The sequence below is a fragment of the Lytechinus pictus genome, chromosome 3, assembly GCF_037042905.1.
Source record: "Lytechinus pictus isolate F3 Inbred chromosome 3, Lp3.0, whole genome shotgun sequence".
Lineage (NCBI taxonomy): Eukaryota > Metazoa > Echinodermata > Echinoidea > Temnopleuroida > Toxopneustidae > Lytechinus > Lytechinus pictus.
The window spans coordinates 30409966-30436044 of record NC_087247.1 but is presented as its reverse complement, the minus strand read 5'-3'; the positions used below and the strand labels follow the sequence as shown (position 1 = coordinate 30436044).

The window sequence follows — 26079 nt, the reverse complement described above, 5'->3', positions numbered from 1 at the left end:
GTTTAGAAATTTATGTCCCAGGTAGAAAAACTAGATCCTCTGAAGACCCACTTAAATTAACATATCCAACAAAAAGAAAACAGACCGGAGATAGAACATTCACCGTTGCATCCTCAATGGAATGGAACAAACTCCCTCTCACAATAAGACAATCCCCAACAATTGAGTCCTTCAAGAAATCCCTTAAAACCCTTTTGTTCTAGGCAACTGCCTTCATTTAATATGTCATTCTGATTTTTGTTTGTATAAATAAGTTAAATGAAATTGTGAGCGCTTTGGGCCATGTGGGAAAAGCGCGTTATAAATGTTGAGTATTATTATTATTGCATTGCTTGCACACACACTCAGCAAAAGGAGGAGCTATGACAACACTTAGGTCCATAATGGAATGAGTTTATATTATTTAGTGCTGAGTTCATTACAAAGGTATTGAATTCGAAAATTTTATATTCCATTCAGTAAAATTTGCAACAATTTAATATGGGCATACAGGCGTATTGCCTAGTTTTTTTTTTTTTTTTTTTTTTTACAAAAAATCGGATGTAACGTACGTAAAAGCTACACGATATAGCTTCAGGGGGAATTCGGTTCTTTTTGTATTTCTCTTTATTCCCCAGCAGAATTCAGCAAAATATCAGTCAATTTGATCAATTGGAATCAAATTCAAGTAATTTTAGTTATTTTGATTGCCCTCAGTTTCTCTTTAAAAGTCAAGTCAGTGATCCCGTCCCCCTCCATAGCGTGAGCGTGTTTGGCACCGTCGTAATTGACTGCTTTTCTATTGGGGTGAACAAACTTTCAGTTTGCTAACCAGTTTCTCGAGCCCTTTGCAACTGAATACATGCTTACATACCAGAATTTTGTTTGAATTAAAGATTTAACTTTCTATTATTTTGACCGGCGGAAAGTCCTTGCAACGAAGGGGGTGTGGGGACTATAATTATAAGGGGGAGAGGGGAGGGACAGCAAAAAAGGGCACATTAGAGGGCGCCAATGTGGCAGAAAGCATAAACATAAAACGTGTTTACACTTCCTTTTTAGATCATAGTTGAAAAGATAATTAAGCACTAAACTTATTGTATCAATAATTAAATTGATGATAGCAGAAACCATCAGCATTATAATGCTGAAATCAGTTTGTTAATAAGTATTCTTGTGAATATTTTAATCATATTTTAAGCCTACATATTTCTTTCTTTATGTTCAATAGCCTACATGACAATTCAGATGTGCGTCTGATTGATTTCATTCAGGCCTATTTTAAATACATTCAATTTTGTTTCCCAGACTGCCTAGATTTGTATTGTACACGTCCTCTCTTTATTTCATCTTCTATGTTCCCACGTCTATTGCTTTTGTAAATTGTTTTTTTTTTAATGCCCAATAAAAATCATAAAAGTAATAATACAACGAAATGAAATAATCCGGGGAAATAATTCATATTTTCAACAAAATATTTCTTTCATACAAATAGGCTATACCAGACAATGAAACACTGAAGCATTTCCGTTGACAACTAATATTCATGATATCACGTTTCCTTATGAATTCCATTTAAAATAAAAACTCTGAAGGTCTCCATTCTACTATTTGTGTAAGTCATATTCATATTAGTTCGAATTTTATTGGCCATTTTCCGCTGGCACTTACCATGGTATATTAATCAAGATAGGGGGGTGTTAAATTCTTTAATTTCGAGTGCCTCGAGCGCTACTTCAGGCTTGCTGTATATGTCCCAAATTAAAACAAACAAACTTTAAGATTCCATAAAATGCTGCTGACTTGGGGAAATTTGAGATTCAGTTTCTTTTACTTGAGATGAATGAATATAATAATTTTTAGTTGTGAAAAATGCATAGAGATATATTAAACTAGTAATATATCTCTATGGAAAACTGTTATACTGTTCTGCAACTGACCACAGAGGGAGCACTAGCAGCTCGCTTTAATTTTTACCACGGGAATTTCCGGTCAAACTTAGAATTTGATTTTCAGTCACCGATATAATCTAACTTACACGGATAGGTAAGGTATAGCTTAATTTCTTTAATATTAAAATGTCCTGATTACCTAATCAAGGTTTCATACTGAGCTTCAATGTTGAAAAATAGAGCTCGATTCTCGATCCGGCCCTCGAAAATGTCGAAGTTCATTGTGAATTAGTGTGACTGTGAGTAAGTTGTGTGTCTGAGCGGGAATCCGAGCAAGTGCAGGCGGGTGGGCCAGGCGGTTCGAGCGGCTGTATTCAGGGGCGGAGCTCCAGATAGATGAGGTCGGGTCAGGAACAAGAGAAAATAAGCCAACCTATGCCAACCTACACCACACAGGGAGTAGTTAAAGAGAACAATGGGTGCATTACGTGCCGCCGTGTACAGGAAAATTGAAGTGGGCACTGCGCATGCAAAATTACAATTTTTGCATTGCATGGCACTCCCGCGAATTTAAAAATAGGTTTATAAAATCGAGTCCTTCTACTAGTTCTACGAAACTTCCCAAACGATGTGAAGTCAATTCCCCCTAATATCATGCATATCCCTCAAATAGCGTCATTTAAGCACTGATTTCTCTTCTCGTTGATAAAATATGGATCCGTCTTTTAATTTCCAAAAGTTGTCATCCAATTAGCTAAAAAGGGCGCGCGAATTATCGGCCAAATTCGCTATTGTGCCCAAGCGCCATTAAAACTGCTCAGCCCAGTGAAAATTCTTATCGCTAGACGTGCGTAAGAGCATGTGCGACCGGTGTCACACATGACCGCACAATAACAAAGCTCAGTCAGCGGGATATCGGCGTTCAGTGAAGTGGCGTGTTAATGGGTATTTCAGCTGTGCGAGAGAGGGGCGGGGATTAGGGATTTGGGGGGGGGGGGGGTGAAGGGGCACTAAAATATATGAAATCGGCGGGTTTTCAATAAAATACTATGTGCATCGTATTTTCGTTTTCTTTTTGTGTTTTCTGTATGATACATGGTGGGTGGATTTATTCCTCATTCATTCATTCCATCCAATTTATTCATCATACTGTGCATTTCATTTCATATTATATTACATAACACTGTTTTACTAACCTTATTTTTTCTGTCCTTGATGGGGATCGAACTCGAACCTTTTGATCTGCAGTCCAGCATCGTAGTCAGCATGCCACATGAGATGAGCTGACAGCCGAAACTGGTTTAGCGCTCAAGTCGTACGGAGGTTTCCCCGGCGGCAGTTATAGCAGGCCAGGGAATCAACGATCAGTGATTTAATTCATTAGAAAATATATATATTTAAGGATCCAGGGGCGCAAAAATGGTACCAATAATTCCAAACAGGATTTTGTTATTTTTTTCACTTCGTTTATATTATCGCTATGTATTTTAACACGATGTGCGTTTACTATTGAGTATATTGAGTCACCTGAAATAACACCCGGAACATTTCTCTGTTTAGGCAACAGGGGGCCTAAACATGGAACAAAAAACTCACGCAACTAGTTTGCACTTGATGTTCGTAGTCGGCGTGTAGGCCTAAAACTTTATTTTAACATATATATAGCTTCCTTTTTTCATTCTAAACTCCCAAGTTATCCCCTCTACAGCAAACCTCATGTCGCTATCGGTCCGCCAATATACGATCTTCTCGGATATTTTCAAATAAATGTGGCATTTTGGTAGGCACGGCAAAATTGAAAAAAAAAGTATGCACAAGAAATTGTAAATAATTTCATATACTCACTTTTGCGTTATCCTTCTTGGTTATATATAAATGCCCCGTTATATTGAATTTTAACCTCCTTCACTCCTTCCGCCAAAATATTCCAAGTCAACAAATTTCCTCATTTTTTTGTTCGCCCGGCAAGCTCATCAATCATCTCTCTCAAACCTTTCTTTCTTCACTCTAATCCTCTCAAACAATCCTCACTCTAATCCTCTGCGAAAAGTTGCGCCCTCCATGTCAATCGTGCCCCACTGACATCAAGATGTGTCTTGCCGCATCTCGCACATAATGCATAAACTTTTATGCATGATTTTATATATTCATGAACTTTCACTTTATGCTGTATTTTTATGTTGTTTCTCAATTTTCCTCCTTCGCGTTATTGCTTTATTCCGTAATTGTTAAACTCTATATAGGGCATTTTATTATGTCCAACATTTTTGCGTATCTTTTCTACTCTTCCATCGTCACCCTATCATAAATGGATTTTGTCAATGTTAGCTTATTTTTATTTTCCTCAAGAAAGAGCAAGACGGACTTTTAATGGTACAGATGTAGATTCCAAAGGTGATTAGCTACAAACATGACAAATACGGAATAAAGGAAAAACATATGTTAAAACGCAATTTGATTTTTTTGATGGGCAAATTGATTAAGGTGTTAGTATAGTGACAAACTTCACTAAATACGGGATAAAGCTTATAGAGAAAACGGAAAACTTGGTGAGCATAGGGACGAATCAACCGAGATTCTAATAATTACTATTGACCGGAGGGCGAGAAAAGTGGTGTTCTGGGTTTGAAATGTCTGGCTGGGCGGGGGGTAGAGCGAAGGAAAAGTATATAAGGCAACAAAAATGGGAGGCATATTCGGGTGTTAGTATAAAATCTTCAACAAAATACGTAAAAACCGTTATAGTAAAGTTGAAACGCAATAATATATATATATATTTTTTTTTTTTTGGGGGGGCATAATTATTTAGGTGCTAATAAAGAGTGACAATTAAGCTTCACCAAAATACGGAATAAAGTAATAAAGAAAAGTTTGTGGGCATAAAGTACTAAGTGATGATCGAGCCAAGATTCTTAATTCTCTATTGCTTTAGTCCGTATCAATTTGATGCAGTATAGAGTGACTGCATAAAAAATATACAGAATAAAGCAATACAGAAATGTTGGCATATTAAGGTGCTGGTATAAAGTGACAAACTTATCAAAATACGGAATAAAGCGATATAGAAAATTTTGAACACAATTTAATTTTCTGTGGGTATATTAATGTGCTATTATAGAGTGATAAACTTCATAAATATACGGAATAAAGCAATATAGAAAAGTTGGTAGGCATATTAAGTTGCTAGAATACAGGCCCAAATTTCTTGAAATATGGAATAAAGCAAGAGAGAAATGTTCTCATTTAATTGATTCCTCAAAAATTGAATATGTTATTTTTATACAATTGTTTTACTAGTGATGATTCTGATTTTAATGTTATTGATATCGAATTCATTCACTATTTGTATAGAACCTAAGTTACACTTTTATCTTTTTGTATATATTGTTATTTCATTTTAACAGGACCATGTTTAAAAACAGTGAATCTGAGCTTGTTATCCTGTATAAATATATTTAAATAAATAAATAAATTTGTTATGTTTGTTTATAGTCTTCATTCTTTATGGTGTATATTGCTTTATTACGTGTCTCTGGGTCTTTTTTTTTTCTTTTTTTCATCTGTTCATGATTTTATTTATTCATGAACTTTCACTTTATGCTGTATTTTTATGTTGTTTCTCAATTTTCCTCCTTCGCAATATTGCTTTATTCCGTAATTTTTAAACTCTATATAGGGCATTTTATTATGTCCAACATTTTTGCGTATCTTTTCTACTCTTCCATCGTCACCCTATCATAAATGGATTTTGTCAATGTTAGCTTATTTTTATTTTCCTCAAGAAAGAGCAAGACGAACTTTTAATGGTACAGATGTATATTTCAAAGGTGATTAGCTGCAAATATACGGAATAAATGAAAAACATATGTTAAAACGCAATTTGAATTTTTTGATGGGCAAATTGATTAAGGTGCTAGTATAGTGACAAACTTCACTAAATACGGGATAAAGCTTATATAGAAAACTTGGTGAGCATAGGGACGAATCAACCGAGATTCTAATAATTACTATTGACCGGAGGGCGGGAAAAGTGGTGTTCTGGGTTTGAAATGCCGAAATGTCTGGCTGGGCGGGGAGTAGAGCGAAGGAAAAGTATATAAGGCAACAAAAATGGGAGGCATATTCGGGTGTTAGTATAAAATCTTCAACAAAATTTAGGTGCTAATAAAGAGTGACAATTAAGCTTCACCAAAATACGGAATAAAGTAATAAAGAAAAGGTTGTGGGCATAAAGTACTAAGTGATGATCGAGCCAAGATTCTTAATTCTCTATTGCTTTAGTCCGTATCAATTTGATGCAGTATAGAGTGACTGCATAAAAAATATACAGAATAAAGCAATACAGAAATGTTGGCATATTAAGGTGCTGGTATAAAGTGACAAACTTATCAAAATACGGAATAAAGCGATATAGAAAATTTTGAACACAATTTAATATTCTGTGGGTATATTAAAGTGCTAGTATAGAGTGACAAACTTCATAAATATACGGAATAAAGCAATATAGAAAAGTTGGTGGGCATATTAAGTTGCTAGTATACAGGCCCAAATTTCTTGAAATATGGAATAAAGCAAGAGAGAAATGTTTTCATTTCATTGATTCCTCAAAAATTGAATATGTTATTTTTATACAATTGTTTTACTAGTGATGATTCTGATTTTAATGTTATTGATATCGAATGCATTTACTATTTGTATAGAACCTAAGTTACACTTTTATCTTTTTGTATATATTGTTATTTCATTTTAACAGGACCATGTTTAAAAACAGTGAATCTGAGCTTGTTATCCTGTATAAAGATATTTAAATAAATGAATAAATTTGTTATGTTTGTTTATAGTCTTCATTCTTTATGGTGTATATTGCTTTATTACGTGTCTCTGTGGGTTTTTTTTTTCTTTTTTTCATCTGTTCATGATAGAGGGGGGGATAGAGCGAAAATAGAAAAGTAGGAAAGCATATTTTAATAAAAATTCTTTTGGGCATATTAAGGTGCTAGTATAGAGTGACAAATTTCATGAAAATACGGAATAAAGCAATATATAAAAGTTGTTGGGCATATAAAGGTGCTAGTATAGAGTGACAAGCTTCATGAAAATACGGAATAAAGCAATATTGAAAAGTTGTTGGGCATATTAAGGTGCTAGTATAGAGTGATGAACAAGCCAAGATTCTAATAATTCGTGTTGGCCCGGAGGGCGAGAAAAGGGGTTTTCTTTTGGGGGTATATAAGCAGCGGACAGGGGGATTGAAATGTCTGAGGGGGGATAGAGCGAAAGAGAAAAGTAGGAAAAGCAAATTTTATTCAAAATTCTTTTGGGCATATTAAGGTGCTAGTATAGAGTGACAAATTTCATGAAAATACGGAATAAAGCAATATATAAAAGTTGTTGGGCATATAAAGGTGCTAGTATAGAGTGACAAGCTTCATGAAAATACGGAATAAAGCAATATTGAACAGTTGTTGGGCATATTAAGGTGCTAGTATAGAGTGATGAACAAGCCAAGATTCTAATAATGCGTGTTGGCCCGGAGGGCGAGAAAAGGGGTTTTCTTTTGGGGGTATATAAGCAGCGGACAGGGGGATTGAAATGTCTGAGGGGGGATAGAGCGAAAAGAGAAAAGTAGGAAAAGCAAATTTTATTCAAAATTATTTTGGGCATATTAAGGTGCTAGTATAGAGTGACAAATTTCCAGAAAATACGGAATAAAGCAATATTGAAAAGTTGTTGGGCATATTAAGGTGCTAGTATAGAGTGATGAACAAGCCAAGATTTTAATAATTCATGTTGGCCCGGAGGGCGAGAAAAGGGGTTTTCTTTTGGGGGTATATAAGCAGCGGACAGGGGGATTGAAATGTCTGAGGGGGGATAGAGCGAAAGAGAAAAGTAGGAAAAGCTAATTTTATTCAAAATTCTTTTGGGCATATTAAGGTGCTAGTATAGAGTGACAAATTTCATGAAAATACGGAATAAAGCAATATATAAAAGTTGTTGGGCATATAAAGGTGCTAGTATAGAGTGACAAGCTTCATGAAAATACGGAATAAAGCAATATTGAAAAGTTGTTGGGCATATTAAGGTGCTAGTATAGAGCGATGAACAAGCCAAGATTCTAATAATTCGTGTTGGCCCGGAGGGCGAGAAAAGGGGTTTTCTTTTGGGGGTATATAAGCAGCGGACAGGGGGATTGAAATGTCTGAGGGGGGATAGAGCGAAAGAGAAAAGTAGGAAAAGCAAATTTTATTCAAAATTCTTTTGGGCATATTAAGGTGCTAGTATAGAGTGACAAATTTCATGAAAATACGGAATAAAGCAATATATAAAAGTTGTTGGGCATATAAAGGTGCTAGTATAGAGTGACAAGCTTCATGAAAATACGGAATAAAGCAATATTGAACAGTTGTTGGGCATATTAAGGTGCTAGTATAGAGTGATGAACAAGCCAAGATTCTAATAATGCGTGTTGGCCCGGAGGGCGAGAAAAGGGGTTTTCTTTTGGGGGTATATAAGCAGCGGACAGGGGGATTGAAATGTCTGAGGGGGGATAGAGCGAAAAGAGAAAAGTAGGAAAAGCAAATTTTATTCAAAATTATTTTGGGCATATTAAGGTGCTAGTATAGAGTGACAAGCTTCATGAAAATACGGAATAAAGCAATATTGAAAAGTTGTTGGGCATATTAAGGTGCTAGTATAGAGTGATGAACAAGCCAAGATTTTAATAATTCATGTTGGCCCGGAGGGCGAGAAAAGGGGTTTTCTTTTGGGGGTATATAAGCAGCGGACAGGGGGATTGAAATGTCTGAGGGGGGATAGAGCGAAAGAGAAAAGTAGGAAAAGCTAATTTTATTCAAAATTCTTTTGGGCATATTAAGGTGCTAGTATAGAGTGACAAATTTCATGAAAATACGGAATAAAGCAATATATAAAAGTTGTTGGGCATATAAAGGTGCTAGTATAGAGTGACAAGCTTCATGAAAATACGGAATAAAGCAATATTGAAAAGTTGTTGGGCATATTAAGGTGCTAGTATAGAGCGATGAACAAGCCAAGATTCTAATAATTCGTGTTGGCCCGGAGGGCGAGAAAAAGGGTTTTCTTTTGGGGGTATATAAGCAGCGGACAGGGGGATTGAAATGTCTGAGGGGGGATAGAGCGAAAAGAGAAAAGTAGGAAAAGCAAATTTTATTCAAAATTCTTTTGGGCATATTAAGGTGCTAGTATAGAGTGACAAGCTTCATGAAAATACGGAATAAAGCAATATTGAAAAGTTGTTGGGCATATTAAGGTGCTAGTATAGAGTGATGAACAAGCCAAGATTTTAATAATTCGTGTTGGCCCGGAGGGCGAGAAAAGGGGTTTTCTTTTGGGGGTATATAAGCAGCGGACAGGGGGATTGAAATGTCTGAGGGGGGATAGAGCGAAAGAGAAAAGTAGGAAAAGCAAATTTTATTCAAAATTCTTTTGGGCATATTAAGGTGCTAGTATAGAGTGACAAATTTCATGAAAATACGGAATAAAGCAATATATAAAAGTTGTTGGGCATATAAAGGTGCTAGTATAGAGTGACAAGCTTCATGAAAATACGGAATAAAGCAATATTGAAAAGTTGTTGGGCATATTAAGGTGCTAGTATAGAGTGATGAACAAGCCAAGATTCTAATAATTCGTGTTGGCCCGGAGGGCGAGAAAAGGGGTTTTCTTTTGGGGGTATATAAGCAGCGGACAGGGGGATTGAAATGTCTGAGGGGGGATAGAGCGAAAAGAGAAAAGTAGGAAAGGCATATTTTATTCAAAATTCTTTTGGGCATATTAAGGTGCTAGTATAGAGTGACAAATTTCCAGAAAATACGGAATAAAGCAATATTGAAAAGTTGTTGGGCATATTAAGGTGCTAGTATAGAGTGATGAACAAGCCAAGATTCTAATAATTCGTGTTGGCCCGGAGAGCGAGAAAAGGGGTTTTCTTTTGGGGGTATATAAGCAGCGGACAGGGGGATTGAAATGTCTGAGGGGGGATAGAGCGAAAGAGAAAAGTAGGAAAAGCAAATTTTATTCAAAATTCTTTTGGGCATATTAAGGTGCTAGTATAGAGTGACAAATTTCATGAAAATACGGAATAAAGCAATATATAACAGTTGTTGGGCATATAAAGGTACGTACGCGTGTGTTCATATGTGTGCGTTTTGCGCCCGTCCCGGATTTTTTACTTAGATGAGCGGTATTAATGGCGGCTGGGCATATTAGCTAATATGGCCGAATTATCTTCATATAAAAAATACTGCATAGTAGGCACAAAAACTATTTTACACAAAGCGTTCAATCTTTTTATAGTAAAGACTTTGGTGGAATGTTCGTTGACAAACGAACGGTAGCACTGCTGGCTTCGTTCAAGGACAAGGCACGTAGAATTGTCTATTTTTTATCTAATTTGTCATCGCTTTGAATGTTTTCAAAAAAGTATTATCGTCAACAAAAATAATCTAAAAGTATGTTAAAATGTTTGTAGGTTATTGCATTTATTGGGGTCTATATTTTATCACACAATCATGGGAATTTCGCATACAATGAATCTAGAATCTAGACGTTTTCTAGTTATAAAATACCAATGAACTGAATTAAGGTTGTGAATTGTATTAGCGCCACCAACGACCTTCCTTTCATTTCCGTGGAAGAGACATGCGAAGCCACTTTCCCGGCCGAGGTAAGCGATTTTGCTCTTTTTTATGTGCTTTTTATATTAAAAAATAATATAAAAATTGAAAATGGAACGCCCGTCACCAAAAAAAGCCCCGGGTTGCGATGCAGAGGTACCACAAGTGTACCTCAAAACATCCCAAATTATTTAAAATATGGAAACCATGCACCCACTTTGATTCCATGGATATTCCTTTTCCCGGTCGGTAGAATATGATTATGACTCAAGCTGCTTTACTCTGAACTAAAATGATGCATCTTAGCTCGGCGTTTGATATCTTCAGAATCAGTGCATAAAATGGCTAAACGGGGGTCTGATGTGCATGCACAGGAATCACAAAATTTTACTTGTGTGTAGTGCTTGTTGGAGCTTTTAAAAAAGGGAATCCCCCATCCCATCGTCCTTTTTTCCCTCTGCCAACCTTATTCTAAAGAAAGTTACTCCATGGGTGAAATAAAGCCAACTTTACCGTTGGTAAGATATCACATTTTGAAATGAATACGGTATTGAAAATGATTGATATTCTTCATTTTTGTTGTTGTTGCAGATTTCCACCAACTTCTTCATTGCTGTGATTTGATAAATACACCTAAATCATGGTAAGAATTATTTTATTGCAACGACTTCTTGTAAAACACTCCATTAATTGTTTTTGTATTATATAGACTGTAGTTGAAATGACAATTGAAATATGGAGGATGATATTTAAGGACACAAAAAAAATGGAAGAGGCTTCCCTACCATTTGTCCTGCAATTGCCAGTTTGAGATTTACGTGAATTTCAATTTTCCTTTTCTTTGTTTGATCTCCCAAACATTCAAAATTCTGTTTCTTGTTTTTGCCATATCAAAATGATCATTGTCTTGCCAGTTTTTGATGTTTCTTTCAGAATAATTACCAGATTTTAAATCCCTTAGTTTAATTGATATATATTCAAAGAAAGATGGTGACTGCTGTTAAGTATAGTGAAATCAATATTTCTATATAGTGTTTATTAGATATCATGGTCCATGTTTTCAGAAGAAATAAGGATGTTTTCATTGGAATGATTATCCATCAATAATATTTGAACAATCTTTAAGTATTTTTGTCTTTAGAAGAAATTATATTTATTATCAAATTAAGTCATTATGCAACCCACAGGTCATTAGTTGTTGAGTTCATCCCGAATCCTGGGTGGAATGGGTGTGGGGGCTTAACTTAAGTTGTAAAATGATACCATGATTGCAATGGAGAAGTTTTGCATTTTTTAGAGGCCATAGCAGTTGCAATGCTCAGGAACCTACTTATTGTGGATAGTTCTGAAATTGTATACATGTTCATTCCCAATTGGGAATATTGACATCACAGTTGACAACAAATAACAACAAGTAAGAGTTGCATAGTGTTGTAACCTATTTTCAAACAAATCTTATCTCTTGAATGGATACTACAATTTTGATCTGATTTTGTTATAGCTGATTTTTTTTTCAATATATCCTCATTATTTTTAAAAGGATTTTAACCTTTATTGCTACATTGATCAATGCTTTATTCTTGTGTGTTTTCATTGTAATTGTTTTTTTTGGTTTTTTTACAGCCTCTGTTGGGACCTCAACTGGTGTTTACCCTTGTAATGTCTAGCATCATGCAGAAGGTCATTGTTCCATATCATTCCTTTGCTCAGTGGCTTCTTGCCAGAGGGTCAGTATTATGATTATCATCATCATTACCACCCCTGTCAGCACCATGACCACCATCAATCATCGTCATCATCATCCTCATCATTATCATTATCATCATCAACATCACCACCACCATCAGCAGCAGCAGCATCACCATCATCATCATCATTTTTATCATCATCATCATTTTCATCATCATCATCGCCATCATCATCATAGCTATCATCACCATCATCGCCCCCACTACCAACGTGAGCAGCAGCAGCATCATTGTCAACATCTTAATCATCATCATCAACAACATCAACATCACCACCACCATCATCAGCAGCAGCATCATCATCATCATCACCATAATCATCATCATTTTCATCATCATTATGATCATCATCATCATCTCATCATTTTCATCATCATCATCGTCATGATCATTACCACAACCACCACCCACTACTACCATCAGCAGCAGCATCATCATTATCATCTTTATTTGTTGTAAATGCGCAAATTTTAATGATTGTGGAATGTTTTTAAGACTGTTTTAAATTATATACACTTTCAGTGATTTCAATGGGGAAAAGTAATGTAATGAAAGATCATCATGAAATAATCCACTTTACAAGTTGACCTAGTTGAAAAATTGATAATGTGGCGGTTCATCATGAAGATAATAAATGCACTCATTTTCTGTCATTACTTATTTGACTAGTACTGCAGAATATAGCATTCCTACTTTAACAGAGTCGATTCATGTAATGTTTCTTTACAGCAACCTGAAGTACTTCAATTACCCATCGGACGATGACCTAAAGAAAGCCGCTGGCATTGTACAGAGCAGAGGAAGGCACAAGAGAAACAGGTACCTCATGAAAACTTGATCTTGTGATAAACGTGTGATTTCCAAAGTATAAAAAATGAATAAATTTGCACTTGTAGATTCCCTTCCTCACGTGTATCAGTGTCCCTCTAATACAACGAGATACAGTCAATAATTTGCAAGAGATTGAAAGTCACTGTTCACCACAGACTGACAGTAAAAATTAAGATTGATTTATATTACAGAACCATGATCATGCTTGTATCATAAAATATTTTGAAAACAGAGACACACTCTTAAAAAGGGTTCTGATTAATTAATATCAGCCTGAATTTTTATTTCAACTGTTCATTTAAAAGATAGGAATTGAATGCAAACTATATATGGGAGTGAAATCATGGCTCATAACACAATGCCCTGCCTATGTAGATTGGTATGTATTGAGGCTCGCAAAAAGGTTCTACAGGCAACTCTGCCTAAGTCAAATCTCTTTGGACCAGAGAAATCTGTTAGTCTTGGGCAAAATTCGACTTAGAAGAGGTACATAACACTTGCTTAGAATAATCTGGTAAAAAAAATGCTTCAACCTTGGTGGATATTTGACTTATGAAAGGTCGACTTGGGCAGAGTTACCTGTATGTTCTTTTTTGAGAACTGCTTCGACATTTCTGAGGTTGAGGTTGTTTTGTCACTTTTTTTTCAATTTGAATGCATTTTCTAACTTCATTATTGAAAATTTGGTGATCATATCCCAGCCTTGCAAGAAACAAAACATCAAATGATAAAAATTTGTATAGAGTGTTTGATCATTTGATGAATTCTCCTCAAATGATAAATTCTAACAGAATGTTATTTAGTAAATGAAGAGGCTTTAATAGGAGGAAATTATAATTTGTTTACAAATTTTTTGGCATTACTCCTATTTGTTTATAAAGATCAATATGCTCGATCTGTAATGAAAATTGGAACCAGTGGGATTCGAACCTGCCATCTACTGCTTTCCGGGCAGCGACTTTACCACCAGGCTATTCTGGTTCACGGGTAAGCCAGGATGAACTGGAATTCAAAAACCTTCGATACTATTATGAGTCAGAAAGAAGAGGATCGAAGGTATTTGAATTCCAGTTCATCGTGGCTTAGCCGTGAACCAGAATAGCCTGGTGGTAAAGTCGCTGCCCGGAAAGCAGTAGATGGCAGGTTCGAATCCCACTGGTTCCAATTTTTATTGACTTATGATTTTCATTACAGATCGAGCATACCGATCTTAAACAAATAGGAGTAATGCTGAAAAATTTGTAAAGAATGTTATTTGATATCAACAGACCTGAAAACTTACATAAGAGGAACGGTGCTGCAGTCGGGGACCAGACTTTCACAGTGCCCAAGAGCATTGACATCGACCTTGGCACAGAGACTCTCCAGCCGCCCCACCTTCTCACCATTAGATTCTACGGAGAGTTCAAATGGCTTTTAGATTTCATCGTCATGGCAACCATAGTGTATACAGTGACGGAAGCATACTATGCTCTGGTGGACACCAAAGGCGATCTGAATCTTAGTCTCATTTGGATGGTGATGGGTGTTTTCTTCACATTGTATCCTTTAATTCAACTCCGACACAAAATATAAAGTGCTTTTATTGTGGTAGGTTCACTGGTGTATTAGAGAAATTGTAACGGCAGTTTGGTTGCATTATATTAGGTAAATCTTCAAGCATGTTTTAAGATTTTGTGCATCAGATATAATCTAGATTTCCAGTCACAAAGAAAAAAGCCCTGCTCACTGTTGGGCTTTATTGGAGCTTGCTGGTTTTGAACCTTTCAACCATGAAATCAACCTTAGTCCAGTACTAAATTGTATGAGATAATTTCAAAGAAATATCCTTAACAGATACCATATCCAGACATGTTTTATTCTCGCTAACTTCACTCTACTTCAAGTCCGACGATGCTGGCGAGATGGCGCTGTGTGTTACCTTTGGGTTCTTATTCCTGGTGGTTGCCATGGCAGTCATTGTTATTGATGAAAAGTACTTGGAATTTGGTGTTGATGATGGTAAGTATCAGTGGAGGCATTCAGTTTTTTACTTCAAAAACACATTTTGTCATCAGTCATGTATAATTGTTATTGATGTAAAGTACTTGGAATATGGTATTGATGATGGTTAATATCATTCGAGGCACTCAGGATGTTTTTCATATATACATATTTCATTGGTGGTCACTTGAACCATTGTATCAGGATACATGGATGATATATTTAGAGTCTAAAGACTCTAAACTTTATCATATATTTCCATTGTTCGTGGAAAGCCTATTAGAGTTTTAAATTTATTCTTTGTATTTTGTAATGTGTGTATATATACCTTTGTTTCATGTATGACATGAATGCCTAAGAGCTCTCCTTTACTCAACACTCGTGCACGGTGAAGGGCGATCAGTTTCCACCAGTAAAATCTTGAACTAGACCCTGAACTAGACCAATATCTTTGATCTTTTTCTTTCCAAGCCTATGATGATTTTCTTGAAGGAGCTAACGAGCATCTAGCCTACAGTGAGCTTGAATCCCAGGGTCCAATGTCTCGTACCACCTTTGAGTTCCTCCTGGCCTTTGTAGCAGCCTTGCTTGGAGCATTCATGACGTTCCCTGGTCTAAGACTTGCCAAGATGCACATTGATGCTCTGAAGTACAACGCCCATCTTCCTTACATGCAGTGAGTACTATACCAATAATGCAAAGGTATCAGTGTGTCAATATCAGTGCAAGGCACTTAAGGGTATTTACAATGTGTGACAAGCATGTAGTGCTTGCTCAGAGTGCATTGTTTCTTTTATAAAACAGGTTGTGGTCCCCAGAAGCTCTTTGAAACAACCATGCCTCTCATATATCTATACAATAAAACAATGCCAGCCAATGGTAAAAACCATGGCAACAGTGCTCAAAAGCCAATCAAAACCAAGGATTCTATGGAAGTTTCCTTTGGATGGTAAAAGATATGTAATTTTATGCAATGGGCCCGCTGTAGTTATTTTATGTTTACGCCTCAGATCATCCCGTTTTCATTCTTGTGATAACTAAAAAAAAAATCAACTTTGAACTTGGTCCTAGTAAGCATATAGAAGTGACATTGATCTGATTAGTTTGGGGGGGGCACAAAGTATAAGGTCGGAAGTCAAATAGGTCATTATATATATTTGAGAATTACTTGTTCTTGCAATAAGTAGAGAACCATTTGAGGGTACATCTTCAAACATGACTCATGTATACATACTGGAATGACAGTGATCATGTTAGATTTATAGGTCATGAGGTTCTTTTTATAGAGGAATGCAGATGTCATGATCAGTATTTTAAGAAACTTCATTTCAATGCATTAAGTGCTATTTAAATGCAGATTGTTAATTATCATTATTTTTCCTCTGAATTTCAGAATTCTCCTGCATACCAGTTTCCTGTTCCCTCTACTTATTTCCCTTCTTTGGGTGAAGCCAATAGCAAGAGATTATGTACAGAGTCCTACGCTTGGCAAGAAAGTCAATGTTTCTGGTGATGCACTGTAAGTAAAACAACAAGAAATCCCTGTCAGTCCTGCCTCTCGACATTTTGCATTATAAATCAGTAATGTGAAAAGCTCATACCACAACATTTCTGCACACAAATTTTTAGACCGAATTTGCGACACCAGTGTACACGCATGAACAGTTCCAAAGTCATGCAACATTTTGTAAGTCCATGATAGAAACACATTAAAACCCCAAATTGCTAAAAAAAGGAAATTAATTAAAGGTCAAACATGTCAAGTAATGGGCACAGCCAGGTTCATATACCACCTTTTTTTTTTATAGCTAAGACTAAAGGAATGGAAAGATGGGAGTAAGATAATGGTTATAGGTATGACATTTTTATGACCCTTTACCTGGGTCCCTAGTGAGTTTTATAGTAGTAATGAAGACAGTGCCAGTATTTTATAACATTTTAACTGGGGAGATTTCTGGTTTGAAACACACTAAAACCCAAATTGTTTTCAATATATATGAATTTTACTTCCGGATGGGGTGGGGGTCTTCCAAAGAAGAATAATATCACTTTCAGTGGGCTATGTAATGGGCTAGGGGAGCATTTCATGAAATATTTTTTTTGACAGTTATCTTAGGACTGTGCTTCTCAGCCAATCAAAACCATGCATGAATATCATTTGTTAGGTTACTTGAAGCCTCCCCCTTCCCCCTTGTTACAACAATAACACTATCATGATGATACCAAAATTTCTAATTCATATATGTAATTGTTTCTGTAATTGCTTGATTCTTTTGTAATGTTGCTTGTTTTTTTGTTTTTTCATGTGTGTATTTTCCTCTGATTTACCAATCCAGCTGTTACAAGCTGCGATCATGTTGTAATAAATCTTGAATCTTGTTAGACATTACCATAGAAAATAGCACCCAAACCGAATTGGTCTGTATCATAGACCAAATATATTTGATATCTCTATCTCATCATCATAATCACGCAGCCTTAATTAAAGTATTAAGGTAGTCGTCACCTTCAATGATGAGTGTTTTACAATTCATACTTTTGAATGCGTCCTCTGTTCCTCAGAATGAGTGATGAAACGTTTGACATTGTGCGGGTGAGTTTCATCCCGGTGTTTGCCGTGCTTCGGCTCGCTTTGATGACGCAGCATCTACAAGCATATCTCAATATGGCTCACGAGAGGATAGAACAGATGAAGAAAGAGGCAGGAAGGATCAGTAGTCTTGATCTCCAGAAAAAGGTGAGAAAACAAAATGATTATCATAACAACAACATCAATAATAATAATCAGCAGTTCTTGTATAGCATATGTCACATTAACCCTAAATAGACTGGGCTATTTTGATGCCTAAGAAGACTGGGGGGGGGGGGGCTGATTCAGCCCCCCCCCCTATGATCTCGGCCGTCGACCACGCGATCGCGATAAAAATTGGCACATGCATTACCCATGGCATAATCTCCAAGACTGTAGGATCAAATTTTCCGAAAAATCTCATAATTCATTAATTATGCTAATTTATGCGTAAAATCAAAGATTTGCTCTAATTAACTAAATAAGGCCTCTAAACTGCTAATTTTTAATTCACAGACTCTTTGAAGGATTCTGATCAAATGTACTTTAAAAAAAATTCAATATCACAATTCTTTTCTTATGTATTTTATTGTTTTTAAAATTTCTTATGTATTTCTTTGTTTTTCGACTTTTTGTTTTTTATTGTTTTTTCAATGGAAATCGTCCGCTACTTTATTTTGACCATAAACAAGATGAAATTAATTGAGTTTGATTAGTAAAATTGAAAATAATGATACATTTATGAATTTTGGCTAAAAACACAATTTGCATTGGATTTGTACACAAATTCACGTTTTTGAGCAATTTTGGGTCGACATGCACTTACAAAATGTTGCGTAATTTCAGAACCACGTACCCGGGTGTCGCAAATTTGGTCTCAAAAGTTGCGCAAGACTTGAAAGAAAAAAGTCATGGAACGGCGCGGCGCCAGCCTTTCGCGTTACAGATTTATCGCGAAAAATGTCGAGGGGGGGGCTGAATCAGCCCCCCCCAGTCTTTTTAGGGTTAAGATATAACATCTCTGTGTGCTTCCAAAGGACTTGAATATTGATACCCTGGCTAAAGCATGGTGGCCTTTCAGAACAAAAGCATGCTAAGGAATTTGTGCCAAGTACCCATTCACCTCACCTTGGTTTAGTGCAGCACATTGTGGATCAGATTCATGCCGAAGGAAATTATGTAATGGCTGGGATTTGAACCCAAGACCCTCTTTTTTTTAATATATAGATATGCAGAGATGACAAGTATGATTTTACGATACATCTTTTTTTCTCTTTGCGAAAAATGTATATGTGACGCCAGTCATAGCCAGTCATAGCTCTCGGGAGACCCAACAAGAACAGTAGGAATATTAGGAAAGACTTTGATATAAATATGATTTTGTCCTTAAAATTGTGCTTTGTGTTATGTCTTGATATTAAAATCAAGTTTCATGGAAAATTTATATTGAAATGTTGATGATATTGATATGTAGTCAAATATTTATTAATTTATTCATCCACGAATTATTTTAATCTTGTGACTTTGTGAGCTTTATTTATTTATTGAATTATTTATTAATTTATTTTTATTTTTTCATTTACATGTATTTATTTATTTATTTATTTACTTTTTGCTCACTGAAAACAGACACCATTTCCTGAATTTACTATTAGATGGTGTTGCAATGCAATTTAAATTGAGTAGTATTTTTCCTGTCAGCTTCCTTTTTATTCCTATCTCTGAAAAAAATATTCTTTTATTTTTTTATAGGTAATTCGGGTCTTCTATTATCTATGTGTTGTAGCACTTCAGTATATTGCACCAGTTATTCTTCTCTTCTGCTTCAGTTGCCTTTTAAAAACATCAGGTAAGCATCTTACAATTTCCCTTTCTCCTCACAATTTAAAGTTTTATTTGGATTGCATAGTACTTGACGGGAGGAGAATCAAATCATTCTTTGTGAATGTTATTTGTAGCTAATGTTACTGAATATTATAAAATATGTCTGTGGTCTATATTATGGTTTTTTCACTTTATATGTTTGTCATTTTGCCTCCGACGAAGATTCTGCTAGGATCGAAAGCTTAGGCCCCTTTTGACTTTCTATTATAAAATATGCAAGTACAATTGGAGATTTGTAAAAAACAAAATAAAACACCACAAGTATGCTGTCTGTCAGAGAGAGAGAGAGCCGTAGCACATTACATACATACATGGAGCTGCAGAATGTGAGAAAATCGTAATATTACAAATTTTTAATACATTGATGTGCTTAGTGCACATATTTTCAATCTACGCAGTTAGTGGGTTCACCCACTGTAGCAGCTTGTTCCGCTTATAGGGGGCAAATAAAAAACAAACATCATTCTTAATGTCAGGTGTGGCCATCATCTTGCGTCGTCTACCCAGGTTTAGATACTTCATTTTTATTGATTTGTGATAAAGGTATTGACACATTATCAGGGCATATCTTGAATCTTTCATTGATTTTGTACACACAAAAAATTTGCACGTTGGACTTATCGCGAAAATGTCAGGGGGCGAGGGGTCAATAGCGCCCGCCCCCCGATTAGTTAGGGTTAAGGTCAACAAATGATTTGTTCACAACCTATGCTAAACTGATGAATGGTGTCCACATGGAATTATTCAAAGGCATATAGTCAAAGAAAAATCATGTCATTCAGGTTTATGAACTGAAGTAAGAGGCGATGAATTAGGTGATGAATTTATTTATCATCAATCTCCAAAATTTATGATGAATACTCAAAGGGTTATAACTATCAAAATTGAGTAAAAGTAGAGGATGGAAAAATAAATGCTTAATTTCTAAAATTGCTGTAAGCCTGTGGTGCAAGGTTTGTGTTTCATCAGATCTGTGACACACGTCAAAATTTGTTTTTATTATGCTATCTAAAGAGAAGAAATGTTACTATCTGTTAATAAATTTCCTGCCTAGGACCAGCCTTTTCAAATTTGTAGGTAAGAGTGAAATCTAACCCCCCAAAAATGATATATTTTCAATATTTTGTTCTCATACGTACGTGCTCATATTCCATTACTTCTGGTACATAGCACAACATTTACTTTTCTTAGATGATTAGAGTACTTGATTAGAAGTTAAGTGATAAATATCAACCTGTGTAACAATCTTTTATAAGGTTTCAACATCGAGAGAATTCCATCTCATATTTTTTGCGACCTTTAACTAAACTATATGTGCTTAGCATTGCTGCAGATAGAAACCAATCTTAAATTGTGGATAGTCAGGGGTGAATGATTTGTGTTTAAAGGACAAGTCCACCCCAACAAAAAGTTGATTTGCATAAAAAGAGAAAATCCAACAAGCAGAACACTGAAAATTTCATCAAAATCGGTTGTAAAATTATGACATTTTAAAGTTTCGCTTAATTTCACATTACAGTTATATGCACATCCAGGTCGGTATGCAAATGAGGAGACTGATGACGTCATCCACTCACTATTTCTTTTGTATCTTATTATATGAAATATGAAATATTCGAATTTTCTTCTCATTGTCAAGTTAAACATCGATTAATTCCTCCCTGAACATGTGGAATGAGCATTGTTTAATACTATATGGTTCAGTCAAGCTGGTCCTTATTGTCAAATATGTAAAAAAATGAATATTGTATAATTCAAACAATAAAAAACAAAAGAAATAGTGAGTGATGGACATCATCGATTGACTCATTTGTATGTCACTGAGTTGTGCACATCTCTGTTTTGTGAAAATAAGGGAAACTTCAAAATGCCATAACTTTCTTATTTTACATCCAATGTGATGAAATTTTCAGTGAATGCTAGTTTGATTTTTCTCTATTTATTCAAATCAAAAATTTTCTGGGGTGGACTTGACCTTTAATAAGCTCTGTGACTCTTGCCAACATTTAGTTTTCATAGCCTAAAGAAATGTTTTAATGGTAACATTCTTTATTTCATATCATTATAATGTTTCCATGAATGAACATAATTAAACACCACTAACAACATAAAAACTGTCACATTTCAGTAATATCTTTAGATTGTTGAATGTACTAAAATGTAGAAAAATAGCTTTTACTATAGAAACTTCTGCAAACACTTTTGTTATAATTTTAAGTTCTGGCGCTTATATTTCTCTTCCTCGTACAAGCACTCTTATTTCTAATAATAGCATTGTTGGTAATAGTCCACTTCATAAAAGCGATTTGATTGCTTGAAAGTGACTTTTTCAGCTGATGCAAAATATCGGGTCCCAACTTAGGATCGTAGAACTCTTTTTTTTTGCAAATATGTACAGCGAATGTAAGGGGGGAGGGGGAGGCAAAAGAGAGAGAGAGTATGTGTGCTTGTATGTGAAACGGGGTAGGGGAAGGGGTGGAAGTGGCATATGAATTTCATATTTGTATGTCATGCAAAACAAGACATCCAGTTGCCCATTGTATGAATGACTTTCTATTATCTAACTTTGCCATTATGGCTATGACCATGGTAAGTAAACTCAACAGCCAATCATAATCAAGGTTTCTATGCTACTTACACCATAATGGCAAACTTACCATAATCGTAAGTCTTTATGAAACACGGCCCAGTGCAACACATTTTCTTCGGTATTATGGCTCATTCCAATAAAATAATTTATTTTCCACATTTCAGCTGGTTACTCTTATGGAGTCTTCGATCACTTCCAATCAAACACTACAAATGCAAGTTCAATGCCCAACCCCTCGCCACCCACCCCATCGACATCGTCATCATCGACGCTTACAGACGACGTCGCAGCATTTGTGAACCCTGTGCGTGAAGCCAAAGCCCAGTTCGCGTTTGCTCTTTCGGTTCTTAAACAAGTCTTCTCTCCAATCTTCTTCAAAGGCATATTTTCCTTCTTGATTTGGTGGGTTTGTGTAACCTGGTTCATCACCAGTTCCTTTGGTCTTGCCTTTCACACGTATGTCTCTACCAATACCTAGTCAACATAATCTTGGTCTTGTTTTGTGAAGACTTGTTATAATAACAAATGCACAATAACAAGTTAAATATCAGCCAATCAAATTGAATGATTTTGGAAGCTGTAAACTGCTATGTCAAATTTGTTATAAGTTTTGTGAAACTGGCCCTTTGAATCAGGTCCACTTATTTATTCTTTATGCCCCTTCTGTTGGGTTGATTCATTGTGTCAGGCCATGGAACTAGGGGAGTGTATCATGAAAAGTTTTGTCAGAGATTTTCAACAACAGATGTTATAACCTATGGAAAGTCATTGTATATGATTGGCTGAAAGCAAATTAGTTGGTGAAAAAAAAACTCTTCATGAAAATGCTCTTCATGTAGGTTGATACTCTTCGTGCTTTCCTTTGGATTGTTGATGTAGATGTCACCAAGATCTTATTGAACTACAGGCCAATTTTCAAACAATTTGTTTTGAGGCTTGTTTTGAAATATATTTGGTCTTCAAATCTTTTTGAAGGTCAAATTTATATTGTGAATATGAACGCTGACCAGACAAATTCCTCTATTTGGTAATCATAACCAGAAAGCTTTAGCGATCAATCATGGGGATATGACAAGTCTAGATAGGTTGAATAGGCACCCAACAGTCTTTGTAGGGTTAGAGGTAATGAACTTTGTATCATGTCAAGCTGATCTTGGTTTCTTTTTGGTGTGATTCACTTATTTCCTTGTTTTAATTGGATAAATTTGGATCAGACCTTATATTAAACTGGATTACATCTTCCAAAGATCAATTCTGATCAATCCTAATTTCTTTGTTTGAAATCATGGATTCTTTGTTCAAAATCAAAATCTTTAGCATCGGTTGAATAGGCACCCAACAGTCTTTGTAGGGTTAGTGGTAATGAAATTTGTATCATGTCAAGCTGGTCTTGGTTTCTTATTGGTGTGATTTACTTATTTCCTTGTTTTATTTAGATACATTTGGATCCGACCTTATATTAAACTGGATTACATCTTCCAAAGATGTTTCTGATCAATCCTAATTCTTTTCCGTGAAATCATTTTTTTGTTCAAATCAAAATCTTTAGCGTTGGTGAATGTCATTGCGGTCTGCATTTTATGTGTATAATCCGTGCACATGGCTACATGATATGTGGGAGTCCTTGTGGCAAGAAAAATAAAGTGAAAATCTAGATATTAGTGCTTTCATATTATGCCACAGAGCACTATTTATCATAATACAAAAAATTTGTTTGAAAAAATATATATTTGAAATCTTGACCATCAAACCCTAATTCATTTCTGTTTCGGCAATTCAACATTTTTGTCTCACCTGCATAGCAGAGTGAGACTATAGGCGCCGCTTTTCCGACGGCGACGGCGGCGGCGGCGTCAACACCAAATCTTAACCTGAGGTTAAGTTTTTGAAATGACAGCATAACTTAGAAAGTATATGGACCTAGTTCATGAAACTTGGCCATAAGGTTAATCAAGTATTACTGAACATCCTGCCTGAGTTTCATGTCACATGACCAAGGTCAAAGGTCATTTAGGGTCAATGAACTTAGACCATGTTTGGGGAATCAACATCAAAATCTTAACCTAAGGTTAAGTTTTTGAAATGTCATCATAAATTAGAAAATATATGGACCTAGTTCATGAAACTTATACATAAGGTTAATCAAGTATCACTGAACATCCTGCATGAGTTTCACGACACATGACCAAGGTCAAAGGTCATTTAGGGTCAATGAACTTTGGCCGAATTGGGGGTATCTGTTGAATTACCATCATAACTTTGAAAGTTTATGGATCTGATTCATGAAACTTGGACATAATAGTAATCAAGTATTACTGAACATCCTGTGCAAGTTTCAGGTCACATGATCAAGGTCAAAGGTCATTTAGGGTCAATGAACTTTGGCCAAATTGGGGTATTTGTTGAATTACAGCCATAAATTTGAAAGTGTGTTGGTCTAGTTCATAAAACTTGGACATAAGAGTAATCAAGTATCACTGAACATCTTGTGCGAGTTTCAGGTCACATGATCAAGGTCAAAGGTCATGTAAGGTCAAAGAACTTTGGCCACGTTGGGGGTATTTGTTGAATTGCCATCATATCTCTATAAGTGTATTGGTCTAATTCATAAAACGTGGAAATACGAGTAACCAAGTATCACTGAACATCTTGTGCGAGTTATAGTAGTTTTCAAAATCAGCACTGCTGCTATATTGAATCGCGTGATGCAGGTGAGACGGCCAGAGGCATTCCACTTGTTAGGTTTTAGCTTCATGTGGTATTGAAGTGCACAGCAAAATGTTTTCTACATGTATTCATGTATGTTTATGTTTTGCCGTGAATTATAGTAATGTAGACTTGTTATCTGTGTGCAATATTGATATCTAGCTCCAAAAAAGTAATATGATGACATCATATTACACAATATCTGTACAATCAAAGGTTGATTTCGACAAAATCAATGGAAGATGCGTGGTGCTTGTTTTATAATGGAAATCTAGTGGATATATAATTTTTAAATGTGATACATTTTGTGATTTTCCATAGAAATTAATTCTGGTCTAATGCCTAAAGTTCAAAATAAAATACAGGTGATTAAGAACCACAGAAATCTGTTTTACTTCAAGGAATAGTTTGACTTTGAATGAAATTATTGCTTCCACTGGGGCAAATATATGCGTCTCTATGTGCTTTTTTGAGGACTTGGATATTTAGCTCTTGGCTAGATTGTACTGTGGTATATGGATAAGGAATATTCCAGCTATGCAAAGTTCTTTTGTGAAAATTGTCGTTCTGATAAAGAAGGAAAGCTATCACACTTCACATCAAGTCTCTAATTTCCATATAGTATTATGATATTTGAATAAACCAATTTTATAAGTGCATCTTGATATTTTTTTTCTGAAATGAGAGATGTACTTAATTGGTTGGTTTGTTATCTGTTTCCAATAAATCTTGTGTGAAACCATCATTCGAGTGCTGTGTCATGAATTAATGTGAATAATTTGTCAGTTTTGCATAGAAATTGAGTATATGACTATGAAAATGACCCAAGTCATTCTCTTGGCTAAATTGAGTTTGTAGGAAATTGTGATATACGTACAACATAAGTCCACCTTGTGTGTAATTCATATTCTAGAATTCTAGTCGAAAGTGGCCAGAAAAAATGAAGTTCTCGCAAAAATCATTTTTGTTTTCTTGATTTATAAGGAAAGGTCTTTCAAGGACTTGGGTCATTATTATATTCATAATACTTCATTGATATTGAAGGATAGAAAAGTAAAGGAACGTTATGAATGAGGAATGATTGATGTAATAAATCACTTCCCCCATATGATTGATGCGCAACCGTCTGCTGATATGCGAAAGTTTACCCACCCAACGCTATTGGGTGCCCTTCCCATGAACGAAATTGAGCATATAAAAAAATCACCTAAAGAGTGTCCAGTCTCCCCCTTGTATTGTCTGG

General features: G+C 35.5%; 1 protein-coding gene across 3 annotated transcripts; it reads left to right on the top strand.

The window, feature by feature from the left end:
• Nucleotides 1-1922: 1922 nt before the first annotated feature.
• LOC129257471 (transmembrane protein 161B-like) lies at nucleotides 1923-25581 on the top strand. 3 transcript variants are annotated; one of them, XM_064096795.1, is made up of 11 exons: nucleotides 1923-2025; nucleotides 11117-11168; nucleotides 12149-12252; nucleotides 13003-13092; nucleotides 14373-14645; nucleotides 14954-15105; nucleotides 15559-15763; nucleotides 16481-16606; nucleotides 17650-17824; nucleotides 19409-19505; nucleotides 22295-25581. In XM_064096795.1, exons 2-11 carry the CDS (start codon nucleotides 11166-11168, stop codon nucleotides 22606-22608), a joined length of 1539 nt encoding a protein of 512 aa, XP_063952865.1. In that variant the 5' UTR covers nucleotides 1923-2025; nucleotides 11117-11165; the 3' UTR covers nucleotides 22609-25581. The 3 variants fall into 3 exon arrangements, with proteins under 3 accessions (XP_063952865.1, XP_063952867.1, XP_063952866.1); XM_064096796.1 differs by having other exon boundaries at nucleotides 2001-2030; XM_064096797.1 differs by lacking the exon at nucleotides 19409-19505 and having other exon boundaries at nucleotides 1932-2025.
• Nucleotides 25582-26079: the final 498 nt, after the last annotated feature.